The 14418-nt window shown below is 60.7% G+C and overlaps 2 protein-coding genes across 9 annotated transcripts; one reads left to right on the top strand and one right to left on the bottom strand.

Annotated features, from left to right (window-relative positions):
- Positions 1-649: 649 nt before the first annotated feature.
- On the bottom strand, positions 650-4300 carry Nags (N-acetylglutamate synthase). 5 transcript variants are annotated; one of them, XM_003465682.5, is made up of 7 exons: positions 3869-4300; positions 3431-3705; positions 3122-3335; positions 2860-3040; positions 2426-2597; positions 2156-2338; positions 650-1458 (listed from the first exon to the last, which is right to left on the bottom strand). In XM_003465682.5, exons 1-7 carry the CDS (start codon positions 4298-4300, stop codon positions 1305-1307), a joined length of 1611 nt encoding a protein of 536 aa, XP_003465730.2. In that variant the 3' UTR covers positions 650-1304. The 5 variants fall into 5 exon arrangements, with proteins under 5 accessions (XP_003465730.2, XP_063107742.1, XP_063107740.1 ...); XM_063251672.1 differs by having other exon boundaries at positions 2269-2338; XM_063251670.1 differs by having other exon boundaries at positions 3431-3636.
- On the top strand, positions 3585-14299 carry LOC106026738 (uncharacterized). Of its 4 annotated transcripts, none has more exons than XM_063251676.1 (3): positions 3589-3722; positions 5024-5305; positions 8251-14299. In XM_063251676.1, exon 3 carries the CDS (start codon positions 13061-13063, stop codon positions 13994-13996), a length of 936 nt encoding a protein of 311 aa, XP_063107746.1. In that variant the 5' UTR covers positions 3589-3722; positions 5024-5305; positions 8251-13060; the 3' UTR covers positions 13997-14299. The 4 variants fall into 4 exon arrangements, with proteins under 4 accessions (XP_063107748.1, XP_063107746.1, XP_063107745.1 ...); XM_063251675.1 differs by lacking the exon at positions 3589-3722 and adding an exon at positions 3854-3993; XM_063251677.1 differs by lacking the exon at positions 3589-3722 and adding an exon at positions 4164-4331.
- The last annotated feature ends 119 nt before the right edge of the window (positions 14300-14418 follow it).

Below are 14418 nucleotides of genomic sequence, written 5' to 3'. Positions count from 1 at the left end.
TGTATTCCAGGCTGACTTGATTCCCAGCGATCCTCCGGCCTCAGCCTCCATGTGCAGGGCTTATGGGTGTATGCTATCCTGTCCTGCTAACGCTGGGTATGTTGGAAGCTCACATCTGACCATGCCTTACCATGGGCCACCATGGTTATTCTCTGCTCCTAGAGTCCCCTTGACCTCTGGCTCTCCAAACATCTCTGACCCTGGGCTGGGGGCTGTTGTGACCACCTTCCCCCAGGATCCCCGAGGCTCTGGTTTCCGTCTCCAGCCCCAGAGCCAGTCCTCAACCCTCAGAATTCTCTGTACATTTGTCCTGGGGGAGCTCTTGGAAGGAATCCAGTGAGGGGAATGAGAGGATAGGACAGTGGTGTCCCCAGAGCAGAAGTTTCACACTCAAGGAAGCCAGGCTTGAGATGCACCACAGCCACAGCCAGAGGAGTCCAGCCACACCTGGTGTCCCCAGATCCTGAGGGGCACGTACTCCCTGGGGCCTGTGCCCTGCTGTGACATGATGGCCCTTTAACTGCTTGTCCTGGTAGATAGTACAATATCCGGCCCATCATGGTGACCCAAACATACTGCAAGAGCCCGGTGGGGTGATGCATTCCTGTAGCTCTGGCTCTTGGGAGGCTGAAGCAGGAGGATGGCAAACGCAAGACCAACCAGAGTAGTTTAATGAGACCCTGTCTCAAAAAGGCTGGGGTGTAGCTGGGGGTTCCCTGGGTTCAATTCCCAGTACCAGGTCCCCCAGAAAGTTGACTGGAGCCTCTGGCCTCTTCCCCACTGTGCTGGTAGGCTGGGAAGATAGAAACGCTGGCTGGGCCAGGGAGAACATCCAAGTCAGGTTTAAGTGAGAACCGCCTGTTGAGGCTTTGCTGGGCTCTTGCAGGTAAAAGAGGAGCTGGTGGTGACCAGGCCTGGCTCCAAGCCCACCTGGAAGGAAGGGGCAGGGCTGTGCAAGGGAGGAGGCCACCCAGGGCTGGTCTCTGTCCCATGTCCATGTGTCAGTGTCCCTCGAGATCCCAGACATGGGAACAAGTGGTGGGAGCAGCAGGAAACAGATGCGAGGTGCTCTAGGCAGAACTGCCAGGTCCAGCATGAGGCCACTGACACTGTCCCCTGTGAGATGGAGTCCCTGGCTTTGGTCTGGTCTTGGTCTATCCCTCCCCAGCTCATCCCACTCCCAGCCCTCTGGGCAGAATGGGGCCTGTGTCCTCCATGGGGCTCAGCCAGTGAGCCCCACAGGGCATGCAGGGTTTCTGGTCCATCCTCGTGCTGGTCCAAGGCCTGTGGGGCCTGGGGGGGGGTCAGCTCCTCGGGTCCAAGGCTGGCTTGCAGAAGGAGTCTGGCAGCCCCTTGGCGTGGTTGACCAGCTCGTAGGAGTCCCGGATGTCAGCCAGGCCGAACCAGAAGAAGATCCACTGCTTGTTGGAGAAGCTGCCGTCACTGTGCCTGAAGTACCTGGGGGCAGAGCAGCCTTCAGCAGGGCTGGGCCCCAGCTGGACACCAAGTAGGGCTTTACCTTCCTGGCAGCACCGGGCGTGGGGAGCAGGCACCGGGCTGTTTTGAGCTCTGGGCCTTGGCAATGAGCTGCATCCTCAACACTCCCCACCCCCATTTCCTGAGACAGTGTCTTGCTGTGCAGTTCAGACTTCAGCCTCCAGGTGCTGGGATTACAGGGTGTACCACCACGCCCAACCTGACTCTTTAATTTTTATTTTCTAAATTTTGAGCAAGTGGCTCCCTAAGGCACTCAATTCCTCAGGCTGGGCTTCAATTTGCAAGCCTCCTGTCTCAGCCTCCCAGAGCAGCTGGAATTACAGACCACTGTTCCTGGCTTCCTAGTCACTGTCTAGAGTCCACAGTGCAGTAGTGGTGGTGAGGGTAGAGTCACTGAAAGGAAGAAAAGATACCAAAGAGAAGTGCAGTGGCCCACAGGCAGGAGCTTGGCACTGCGTCTGAAAAGGCCGGAGAGAACCCAGGCGCCTCTACCAGCCCCAAACTTGGGAGGCCGAGGGAGGATGACTGGGAGTTTGAGGCCAGCTTTGTAGGCTCTGTAGGGAGACCTTGTCTCAAAAAACCAAAAACCATTTAAAAGTCATAAAAAGCCAGAGTTTCTCGGGAAGCCTGACCGAAGGGGACCCCGCCTCCAGCCTACCAGGGGTTGATGGGGTTGGTAACGCGAGAGCGCCAGAACAGCGTCTGCAGGTCCCGCCGCAGGCACTCCCACAGCATCTCTCCGGAGCCCTGGCCCTGGCGGCTGGCGCTCACCACAAACTTGTCCAGGTAGGGCGTGCCGCCCAGCACTGGCTCCACTGTCAGGATGGCCGCGGCGTTGTACCTGCCGGCGGGGGCGAGGCCTGTTAGGCCTGCTCCGCCCCGTCCCGCCCAGGCCCCGCCCCAATCCCCCGTAGGCCCCGCCCCTCACCCCTCCGAGACGTAGACTGAGTGCAGCCTTGGCCGCAGCGACGCCAAGTAGTCGTCGCGGAGCGTCTTGCCGAAGCTGGCGTTGACCAGGGTCACCAGCCGGGCCTGGTCCAGGCTGTCAAGGCTGCGCACGCGCAGCATCCGTTCAGCATTCTGGAACAGGGTCCCGGAGCCTGCGGGTCGGCGGAATGGTGGGTGGCACGGGGTGCAGGGAGGGGTTCGGGGAGGGCCGGGGGACGGGAACCCCTGCGGGACACTGCGGTCTGAAGAGCTCACCTCGTGCCTTTAACTTTGTCCCAAGAGGGTTCGTTTCGGACACCCCCGTGCCGCCCACACCGCGAGTCCAGCTAATGCTAGGCCCCGCCCACCTGAAACCCCTGACACCCCGCCAAAACCAAGCCCACCAGAGACTCGGCCCACTGACATGTCCCTCACCCTTGTTACTGAAGAGCTCCGTGAGCAGCTCACTCGCGGCAGTGACCACGGCCGAGCAGTGGCGCGGCAGGCGACTGAGCACGTCCGTGATGAGCCGTACTTGGCGCCGCTCGCGCGGGCTGGCCCACTTGGCGCTGCTCATCAGGTCCAGGTCGGCCGGCAGGTTCACGTTGCTCAGCACCTGCGTGGGTGCCGGGCGGTGAGCCGGGGATGCTCCTGTGGGGTGGCGCTGCCGGGGCTGGGGCCGAGATGGGGACGGTACCTGCTGCCGCGCGTCACGCAGCCCGCCCTGCGCGTTGAGGAAGATGGTCTTCGTGGGCTGCAGGGCCTTGGCCAGCGCAGCTGCCACCTCCAGCGAGTCCAGCAGCACGGCGCGGCGTGCGGCTGTCTCACCCACGGGACATAGGATTGGGATGCTCCCCGCCTCCAGACACCAGCGCAGCAGGTCGGTCTCCACCGCCACGATGCCGCCGTAGCTGTGGGACATGCCGGGCACGAAGGGGTGAGGGGCGGGACGCAGGGGACCCGGATGGGACCGGGGGCGGGGGCACCGCGCAGCCTCAAGACTCACCTGGCTTGCGGGGCTGGCTCAGCTGCGCTCAGCACCGAGCCCCCGCCGAAGAAGGGCACCGCGGCCGCCGCATTGTCGCGCAGAGCGTCCACCAGCGCCTTGCAGCTGCGCGCCAGCTGCGCCTTGGCGTCCCAGAAGGACAGACAGCCCGAGGGTGCGGTGGGTGCAGGCAGCCCCAGGACCACGAGCGGGCGCATGTCCATGCGCTGCAGGAAAGCCAGCGCGAAGGCAAGACTGGATACGGCGCGCGCGCACTCGAGCACCACACCGTCCACCTGTGGCATGGCGCGCGGTAAGGGCCTCGCCCGGTCCCCGCCACCGCGCCCTTTGCCCGCCCCACTCCGCCCTGCGACCTTGGACCCCACGGCGCCTGGGGGCAGGGGTGAAACAGCGAGGCCTCCTCCCTGTCCCCTCTCCCCGACCCCGCCGGCAGCGCACCTCGATGACCGCGAAGGGCCGGTCTCCCGCGGGGTGGCACGTCTGGAAGCGCGCAAGCCACTGGCGCGCCTCCCCTGGGCTGGCGCCGCACTGGCTCAGGAAGGCCTGGATGTCGCGCTGCACCAGTGAGCGGCCGGCGGGGGACGCCGCAGGGGCCTCAGGCGGTGGTAGTGGTGGTGGTGGTGGTGGTGGTGGTGGTGACGGCAGCGGGCGCGGGCGTGCAGGGCGCGATGAGGTGTGTTCTGCCTGGGCCTCGGCCTCCTCCCGCGATGTCCGCGCCCGCGCCCGCGCCGTGCTCAGCCTGCGCCCCGGGCTGGCGGCCCCCGCCGCGCCCCGCCGCGCGCTGCCGCTCAGACTGCGGGCGTCTCGGGGACCCCGTAGCCTCGGGACTGCCGCGCCCCGCAGGGCTACGGCGGCCAGCATCGTTGCCATGGCGACCGCCTGGCTGCCCCCACGCGTGTTCGTGAGTCTGCTAAAAGGCCCCAGATCTTAACGGACCGCGGGGCGAGACCTGGGTGGAGGCGGGACCTGGGCAGGGCCACAAGCATTGGAGGAGCTGAGCGGCGGGGCGGGGCGGGGTGTTAGCGGTGGGGAGGCGACCTATGGCCCGGGGTCACGAGGTTGGGGTGGGGGTGGTATAGTGTTTTCCTTTGCCTCCGGGACAGGTGGCGGGAAGGCTTTGGGGGATGAAGCAGCAGGTGGGGTTAGCTCGCTGTGGGGCGTGGTCGGGAATCCCGGTGTCCGGGTTCACGGCCAGGTGACTGGGTGGACCCAGAGTGGACTCACTACTGCCACTGGGGTCACTTCCGAGGACCTGTGGGATCTCAGTATGGAGCTTTAAACTTCGTTTTGCCTTGCTGGGACTAAATTGTGTGCAGGCCTTCACACTGAGCTGCATGCCCAGCCTCGGCTTTCAGTTTTGAGACAAGGTCTTGCTAAATTTCTGATTTAGCGGGGCGAGGTGGCTCCCTCCTGTAATCCCAGCACTGGAGAGGCTGAGGCAGGAGGACCATTATGAGTTCGAGACCAGCCTAGGCTACAAAGTGAGCTTTCAAGGCTAGCCTGAACCGCATAGAGAGACCCTGCCTCAAAAAGACAAAAATAAATAAATGATTTGCCCAGGCTAGGCTGAAATTTTCGATCTCCCTGCCTCAGCTTCCCATAGTACCGGGATGGACTTGTATCCCTGTGCCTGGCTGTACCAATGCTTTAAACTGTTGAACTGGAGTTCTATTCAGACTGACTGGAAGACTGCTGTCATTGGCCGGAGCGGAAGGACGCTCTGGTCACCAGTGTGGCCACTCCCGGGAGCCTGGGAGAGTGAGCTTACGCCCACTCCTAGGGCCACACAGTGCCAGGCTGTGCATCCAGTTCCTGATGGCACTCATCATCCCTGCAGTGCTCCCGGTCCAGAAGCTTGTGATCCCCCTTTTCCAGGTGAGGAAATGGAGGCACGGGGGTACTCAAGGGTCCGGGCACCCTGGTCCCTGACTGGGGCAACTGTGTCCAGGTCCGGCTTCACAGCGGGGTTCAGAACAGACATGGAAGACTTGAATTTCCCCCGGGGACCCAGGAGCCCAGCACCCCTGTAATCTCCAAGTACCCCCAGTGCAAGCTATCCTGGTACTCTGGCTTCTGGGAGGGGGATTGGCCGAGGCCTCTTCCTCTCCAGCTGGGCCCTAGACTTCTGGTCCATGCGGGAGTGGGGTGCTTGAGTGTCTGTGATGGCCGTACAGTGCTTTGGGGTGTGAGGCCTGGGTTCCATCCCCAATGCCAAAACAAGAATTAGTAAGCAGCCAGTTAATTAGATGAGTCTGGGGTGCTGGGCCAGTCTGCTGTCCCAGGCTGGCAGGCACCGCCCCGCCCCGTGACCTCCTGGACTCCTCCTACTTCTTCTATAGGGTTGGGCAGGAGGGCCTGCACGGTCCCCAGGGGTCCCTCTTCCCTCCCCTTTGGGCCACCGCCTCCCTCTTCCCTGCCAGCCCCCATGCCTCCCACACAGGCCCTGGGGATGCAGATGGGAAGGACTTGGCTCAGGACCGTGACAGTCTACCTGATCCTCTGAGCCTCAGGCTCAGCCTCGCACAAGGCACAAGATCTCGGTTTAGCGTCTCCCCATGGCCCCTTCGTCTTCCGTGGCCCTCTGTCACTGGGTCCCATGGAAGCCGTGGACAGGCCCGGTTCTCAGTCCTACCTCCCCAGGGGCCAGGCCACCTGGTAGGCCACTGCTTCCTGCCTTGCTGTGTCCCCAAGAGCCAATAGGACCCACGTGTCTCCTTGTGAACCATTAACTCCAGGCTGCTGACACCAGGTCCCTGGCCTGTCCTCAAGGGAGGCCAAGGTGGGCTGGAGACTGGCGCACTGTCCAGAGAGGGTGCTGGTACTGGGTGGCTCGGCTGCCCAAGCCCACCTCCTGGAAACTGGACTGGGGCTGGCACTGGGACTCTGTCTTCTTCCCTCCACCAGAGCGGGCTGCCCGCTGTCCCCGCTACCCACTAGCTATGTGCCAGGGAGAGGGTTCTGCTTCTCAGCAGGCCGGGATCCGGGGTCCTGGGAGCAGAGCTCCCCACCACCCCGCAGCCGGGCAGACCTGAGTATAGGTGAGGGCCAAGGGCAGAGGTGCGTTTCCTGGTGTCGCAGCCCTTGGGACCAGAGCCAGAGGGCGGGGCGATGCTTGCTGGCAGTGTGGGGGACTTGAGGTCCCCACACCACAGCTTCCGGAGGTTCTTGGCTGCTGTCTCAACAGGATATGGGCAGAGAGGCACAGCCCCAGGCTTCCCTGCTACTCCAGACGCCTGGCCCAAGAGCCTCTACCTGTGCTCAGGGTCCTGCCACGGTCACACATGAGCACGGGTGCCAGGTGGATATGGCTACCATCCTCTTCTGAGCCTGCACTGGGCAGCTGGGCACCTCACAAGCCCTCACTCTGCCTGGACAGCATCTTCTGTCCTCCTCGTACCCTGAACAACTTCCGAGCAGCCCACGCACCCATAGAGTGGATTCCTGCCCCTCCTCAGGCCTGTAATTTCAGCCATTGGGAGGCTGAGGCAGGAGGATCACAAATTCCAGCTCCATTGGCAGCCATAGCCTCTTGCATGGTCCCCCTTCTGGCCCTGCTTGCCCTGGGCTGGCTCAGTGCCCTGAGTTGGGGTGGCTGCTTTTGTGGCACTGGGAATTGAACCCAGGGTTTTGTACTGAGCCAAACCCCTATCCTTCTCGCAAACTTTTGATTGTGACACAGGGTCTTGCTAAATTTCCCAGTCTGGCCTGGGGCAATTTGAAGTCCTCCTGCCTCAGCCTCACAGTGCTGGATGACAAGTGAGCACCACTGTGCCCATTTCCCAATGCATCTGATGCCTCTGTGTCAAGTACTTTAATTCATTTAACCACTAGCTGTAGCTTTCCAGCTTAGGAAAAGATCTTAAATTAGTTTTTTAAAAAAAGAATTAATTACAAGAATAGTTACTCCCCCCCCCCTTTTTTTAAACAAGAAGGCTCACCTAGACTAAGTTCTTTACTTTAGAGGCTCTAATCCTTATTTAGATTCATATTCAAAGAAACGATAAAAAATTAATCAGGGAAATTTGAATACAAAGAATATGTGAGGTAACTGAGTTTTTTTTTTTTTTTTTGAGGTAACTGATTTTTTTTTTGTCTTTTTTTTTTTATCGGTACCGGGGATCGAACTCATGACTGCCTGCTTGCAAGGCAGGCACTTATACCACTGAGCTAAATCTCTAGCCCCTAAGGTAACTGATTTGTTAGATGCAATAATGATTGTGTTTTACATTTAAAAATTATTCCAGAGCTGAGGCTTGTAGCTCAGTGGCACAGTACCTGCTTGGTAAGTGTGAGCCCTGAGTTTGATTCCTGATAACAGACAAAAAATTATTTCACAGTCACCTCAGGGGGAGCGAGGTGAGTTTGAGGCCAGCCTGGGCTACAGGGTGAATCAAATAAATAACCCCACACTGCACTCTGAAATCCTAGCCACTCTAGTGGCTGAAGCGGGACAGTCACAGTTTCACATGCAGCTTGGGCACCTTGGTGAGACTGCCTCAGAATAAATAACAAAAAGGCTGGAGCCAGGCGTGGTGATGCACGCCTGTCACCCCAGCACTTGGGAGGCTGAGGCAGGAAGATTGTTGGGAGTTGGAGACCAACCTGAGCTACAGAGTGAGATTAAGCTATCTGAACTGTGTAGGGGAGACCTTGTCTCAAAAAGACAAAATAAAACAAAAATAAAAGGCCCGGATGGTGCAGCGCGCTCCGTGGGTGGGGACAGATGAAGAAAGCCTGGCTGAGACTCAGGGCTGGGTGACTCGGGAATAGGTAGACATTTTCCTTCTGTTTCCTCCTTTTTTTTTTTTTCCCCGAGACAGGTCTTGCTGTGTAGCCCGGGCTGCCTTAAACTCGCGGTAATCCTTCTGCCTCAGCCTCCTGGTGCCGGATAACAGGCGTGCACCACCACAGCCAGCTGCTCGCTTGGACATTTTCAGACTGAAAGACTCGTCGAGCTCCCGGTCCGTGTGCAAGGCGCCTTCTGACCTAGCGCCAACGCTCAGTCCCTTCCTCCCGGGTGAAAATGGGTAACACCCTAACTACTCCACGAAAGCGAGGACCCCTGATTTTGCGAGCCCAAGAACCCCGGAGTACGAGCTCTGCTTCCGGGGATCCCGAGCCAGGCCAGCAGGGGGCGCCGCTGCCCGGTGGTGTCCCGGCGCGGGGCGCGGTTTTCGCTGTTTTTTTGGGGGTGGGGTGGGGGTGGGGGTGGGTTTCGAGGACGCAGAGGCTGAGCGCGGCCCTCCGAAGCGCGGGTTCCGCGGACATCCAGACCTGGCTGGGTTTAATGCTTCGGTGGCGTCAGGTCGTGCAGTTGCGTCCGGAGCCGGGCTGGCGGCGCACACCTGTAATCCTGTACCCAGGAGGCCGAGGCAGTAAGCTCTTCAGCCTGGGGTACGCAGCAAGCCCCTGCCTCAAGATCCAAAAAGCCCAAAGAAATGCAGAAACCAGGCACAGCCGGCCGCCCCAGGCGCTCTGTGCCCAGCGCGGGGCTGAGTCTCCCCGGGACCCGCACTGCTGCGCTTCCCACTTGGGCCACCAGAGTGCATCTGAGGCAGGAAGGGCCGGGCAGAGGTGGGGTGTCCACATCTGTCTCCCAGAGGCCAAAGCAGCATGGGGCTTCACAGGACAGGGGGATGGGCTGCAGGCCCAGCACTCGGGAGGCTGAAGCAGGAGGACTGCATCTTCGGTCAACTGCAGGTTCGAGGGTCCTGGGTTCAATCCCCAGAGACAGAAAAGAAAACGAGAAAAAGGCGGTTCCATTCGGACAGCTGCAGCCTGAGACCCCTTACAAGGGAGCTGTCGGGTGCCATGGGGACCCCCACCCTGGGGTCTACATACAGCCCCACGGCGGCGGCTGCAGCCCCGGAGGGCTCGGCCTGCCTGGCCACGGTGTCTCGCGTCCTAGTGTAGGCGCACACAAGGCCAGCAGCGGCCACCAGGGTGCGCTGCGGTTCAGGTCCTGCTCCCGGCCCAGCATTCCAGGCCACTACCACCATGGGTCCTCTCTTCCCCATAGGGTCCCATGCTGCTTCTGGGAGGGGGAGCTCTCGCTCTGAGGCTGGGACGCAGGCTGCAGGAGGCTGAGGCAGGCTGAAGCAGGGGTTGGCTAGGGACACCAGGCACCGCAGCGACTCTTGGGCGGTGAGGAGCAGAGCCCCGGCCTGGCGTGGGAGTGCTGGCTGCCCAGGAGTACTTAGTACTTTTATAATAAGGCTGTTTATTTGTTGTCTGCGGTATTGGGGACTGAACCCAGGGCTTTTGCAGTGAGCCGCATTCCCAGGCCCTCACCCCTCTCCCAGAGCTGCCCGGGCTAGGTTAGAGGCTGCAACCTCCCGAACCCCTGGAGGCCAAAGTCTGGCCGAGGGCCTGTGCCCTGGGCATTCTGTCCCCACGCCCATGTCCCCTTCCAGACCCGTGGTTTGCGGTCTGCTTTGTCTCTGTGGACCACTGCCCTCTGCCTGGGTGACTTAGCTGTCCCCCTGCTGGGCGGGGCTCCCAGGGCACCTGTCACCCACTGCCACCACACTGGCCATCTCCTCTGACACCGTGGGGCTGGGCCCAAACCCCAGCCTGGGCTGAGCGCTGGTAGCCATCCTGGACCTGTACCCCTGGACAGCAGCCGCCCCCAGCTGAGTCCAGCCGGGCTGGGGGGAGCCTTGGAGCTGCTCTCCTGGGTCCCAGGTCCTAGGGGCTCAGTCATCCGGGCTGAGATCATTATGGTGGGGTCCAGGCTGTGTCCCCCCAGCTCAGGCACAGTTACCCAGGACAGGTATGGGGGGTGCAGCTCTGCCAGAGGGGTGAGGGGCACTGCTCCCACAATCTGTGCTGGCCACAGAGGAGGGGACCCGGCCCAGGAAGGCCCTGGGGTGCAGCCCACAGGGCCAGGCTGGGGCCTCCCCAAGCCGCTGCCTTTTGGTGAATGCTCTCGGCCTCCAGTGACCTGGAGTGCCCTTCTTCCTCCAGGGACAGTGGAGGACCCAGAGGCTGCAGGGTGGCACCGGAGACTGAGTGACCCGGGTGCCGTGGGTGATCACGTAATCCTGTCTGCACCCCGTGCCAGCCCCCCTAGGCGTGACCTGGGTACTCCCACACTGGTCACGGGGGCCTGCCCTGGACCCACCCCTCACACCTTAGTCCTGCCAAGCCTGACTGCAGGTGTCACCAGCTCCCCAACAGCCCCTGCCTGGAGGGCAGAGCTGAGGGCCTCAGAGCAGGACAGTCCCAGGGAGGAAGTCAGGATCCCAAGAGAACAGCAGGCTAAAGTGCCCACCCACAGACCACACTTTTGGGGTCTCTTCTTTCTTTGACTTCATTCTTCTCAAAACTTTGTGGTATTTTTACCCCATGGAGTACTGTTTGGCCGGAGACCACAACTTTTTTGTTGTTTTTGTGTTTTGAGATAGAGTCTTGCTATGCAGTTCAGATTGGCCTTGAGCTCACTGTGTAGCCCAGGCTGGTCTCAAACTTGTGGTGATCCTCCTGTCTCAGCCTCCCGAGTGCTGGGATGACAGGCTGTGGTCTACTACGCCTGGGGTGAGAAACATCAAAGCACAAGCTTAACTACGGCTTGATTTCTCTTAAGTGAGGAAGTTAAACATCAAGACAAAAACGGGGAGGAGACAAAAGCCAGGAGGGAACAAAAGCCAGGAAGGAGGACCAGGAAGGGGAAGGGCTGCCATCGCTTCCTGCAGACATGGCCGAAGACATTTTTTAAAATCTTTTGAGCCATGAAAGTGAGGGAGACTGTGAGACACACACGGGTCTAGCAGTTGCGGGCCAGGCCGCACCAAACGTCACAGGCGGCCTCTTCCGGACGCCCTCCCTCAGCGCCCTCGCGCTGTGCCCCACCAAGGTGGCGCCTGCTTCCCATGCCATTAACGCACTCACAGCTCCACCAGCCCCATTAAGGCCGTGCATTGCACCTCGGGGTTGTTTGCTTTTGTGCTGTGTGTGTGTGTGTGTGTGTGTGTGTGTGTGTGTGTGTGTATGGGCGAGTGCACGTGCCCACACCTGTGCTCATGGCACCATTAATCACTACCAGGGGAGGGCTGTGGATAAAAGCCCACAGGTGACAGTCACGAGAATTCAAACCCCAGCTGGGCAGTGCACAGACCCTTCCCTCCTGAGAAGAGAAAGGAAAACCAGCCTACTGGTTCCTGCCACTAAGCTGACCAGATGCAGGCATCCACGGTGACTTCAGTGTCCACAGTCCAGGTGCAGGAGTGGCTGAGGCAGGGAGGCAGGGTCCATCCGGGGGACCCTTCTGTCTCCCACCTGTGTCGTCAGGTTCTGGGGCTTCCGGACTGAGCCAGGCCCTGCGCTCCTGGACACACACACTGTCCAGGGCTGCTGCCCAAGTGCCTTGGCCCCCACCTCAGCCTTATCAGCACCGCTCGGCTGCTCCCCCGGATGCCAGGCTGCTGCAGAGATAAGCACTAGGCACACAGGCGGCACTCAGCTGTGCAAACACGGGTGGCACCGGACACAGGACAGGGACCAGAGCGGCACAGCAGGCTGCTGGGCCGTGGGGTTGGGTTGCTCTCCCCACTGCCCCCACCCAGTGTCCCCAGAACCTAAGTCCCCCGGGCTGGGCGTTTCAGGACTCCCACAGGGCTGGGGTGGCCGTGCCCGCCTTTCCCCCCAGAATCCCCAGGCAGTCGCTGACTCAGGGCACCCACCCTTCCCACACCCTGGGACACCTGGCTGAAGGTCTCTGGTGATGGGGGCCATGAGCAGCTGCCCCGTGCCCCAGACTAGGGACACAGAGGGTCACAGCTGGGACCATACAACCGTCTGTCCTTCCGGCTGTCCATCCATCCACCTGGCACAGGCACAAGGTTTGCTGACTGTCAGCTTCAGAGACTTTTCCAGAGTGGTATGTTTCTGCCTCTGCCGGAATCCAGTTGTTCCCGCCCCAGAGCCCCTATTTCTGCTACAATTTAAGCTACATTCTCCCTTTTTGGCATGACTCCAGTCTAAAAGGAAGCCTGCCAAGGACAGGTGTTCAACTCGTGTACTGCATAAGGGCACTGGATCTCAAGCTCTGGCCCCCACAGTGGACACCAAGCAGTGCATGTGGGATGCAGCATCCTCACCGGATGCTGGACCAGCAGGGCGGCTGCCACTCACAGAAACTCATGGGGCTCAAGGCAAGCGTGGTAAACAGTGACACCAAGGGGAGAGGTGTCCCAGCAGGCTGTCACTCAGAGGCAGGCTCTGTGCTGGCATGGAGGTGCCGCTTGGTGACCCCACGAGCTGGCGATGCGAAGGGAGAGGGTGTGGGTGTCAGGGACCGAGCTGGGCTGTGTCACTGCTATGCCTCTCTGCCTGCCCCGCTGTGTCTTCTCCTCTGAGACTCCCAGGAGGAAGCTGCTGCAACCTTGACCTCACTCTGAGGCCTAAGGCACTGGGACTCAATGTGACCTGCCCCATGCCCACACTGTCCCCAAACTGGGGTGACTCAGTGCCCAACAGCAAGAGTGAGCGATCCACAGGGCACCAGGGTAGAAATGAGCAGATGGCAGCTGCATGGTGCAGGGCTGACTCCCACAAGACCAGCTCTCACTGCGTAGCACAGGCTGATCTAAATCTTGGGGACCCTCCTGCCTCAGCCTCCTGAGCACCAGGATGCTGGGTGGGCTGTGCACTCCTTTGGCTGGTGACACATGCAGTGCTGAGCAGCAGAAGCAGAGGAAAGGAGTGGCCACCGCCCCTCCTTTTCTGTGGGTCACAGCTGTGGGACTCAGGCCTGGGCTGGCTCGGCTCCCTGGGTTGGGGCACGCAGGGGCCCAGGCAGAGGTGACCTCAACAGGGCCCTCTCCAGGGCTGCACTGGGGACTCAGGGAGGCCCCTCACAGTGACAGTGGAGGGGCCCTGGGCAGGGTGCAGAACAAGGGACCCAGAGCTGTGCTGTGGAGTCAGGAAGCTGGGAGAGGACCAGGGTACGGGGACTGGGCACAGGCTGGGGCAGCGACTTGGTGGTGGGAGACTCAGGCCAGGGGCGTGGGTTGCAGGCAGCACAGGGGCTGCACAAGTGTCCCTGGGGACTCGTGGTCCCTAGACCATTTTCTTGTTTTTTCTTTTCCACTGCCCCCGGGTGACAGGAGCCAAGCCACAGCTGCCCGTTCCCTCGGGTCCCCAGGCCAAGGGTGCTACTGCCCAGTGACCAGTAGATGTGTGAAGGGAGGCCACCTTGTCATCTCCCTGCTTGGGCCACCAGAGGCCCTGATGGCGTCGGGACCGAGGGACAGGAGGGCTGGGTTGCTGGGAGGAGCCAAGGGTAGTAGGGGCAATAGACCAGGGCCGGGGTCCCTGCGGTGCCTGGTGTGGCCCCCAGAAGGGGCATGTGGCAGCCAGGGCCCGGGAATCCCACCCATTATGCTGAGCTTCAGGGGGTTGGGGACCCTCCCCAAGTCACAGGGCACAGGGGCTCAAAGGGAGCCCAGCCCAAGGGAGGCTTTGTGCGCAGAAAGTTGGGGGAGGAGGGGCAGCCCGGAGGCATCCAGCCTCAGCCAGGTGCTCAGCGGACTGGCCCATCGCTCGGAGCCTGTGACACGTGGGTGAGGAATGGGTGACATGGCTGCCCAGTTGGGAGAGGCTTTTCTTTTAAAGACAAGTTCTCGCTGTAGCCCAGGGTGGCCTTGCACTCTCAGTACCCTCCCGCCTCAGCCTCCTGCGGGCTGAGATTTTAGATGCGTGCAGCGTCTAAAAGGGGCTGACTGCTCAGTCCCCTGCCTGTGAAGGATGGTGGCCGTGTCCCACAGGCTCTGTTCCTGGCTCTATTTTTCCTTTTCTCCTTTCCTCTATTAAAAAACAAGTAAAATCTGTCCAGAACAGAACCATGGATAAATTTGAAGGAAAACTGCACAGTGGCTGTGACCTTGAGTTTGTCTCCAGTGAAGCGCAGGGCTGGAGGGGACCTGCAGCCTCTTTATGGTAGCCATAAAACATAGCCGGCACTAGAGAATCTGAGGACACCAGAGCCC

The sequence above is a fragment of the Cavia porcellus genome, unplaced genomic scaffold (genome assembly GCF_034190915.1).
Source record: "Cavia porcellus strain 051 isolate PalLab524CR breed Dunkin Hartley unplaced genomic scaffold, mCavPor4.1 scaffold_6, whole genome shotgun sequence".
Taxonomy (NCBI): Eukaryota; Metazoa; Chordata; class Mammalia; order Rodentia; family Caviidae; genus Cavia; species Cavia porcellus.
Note: the sequence above shows the minus strand (reverse complement) of the source record. Positions and strands in the feature narration are given on the sequence as shown.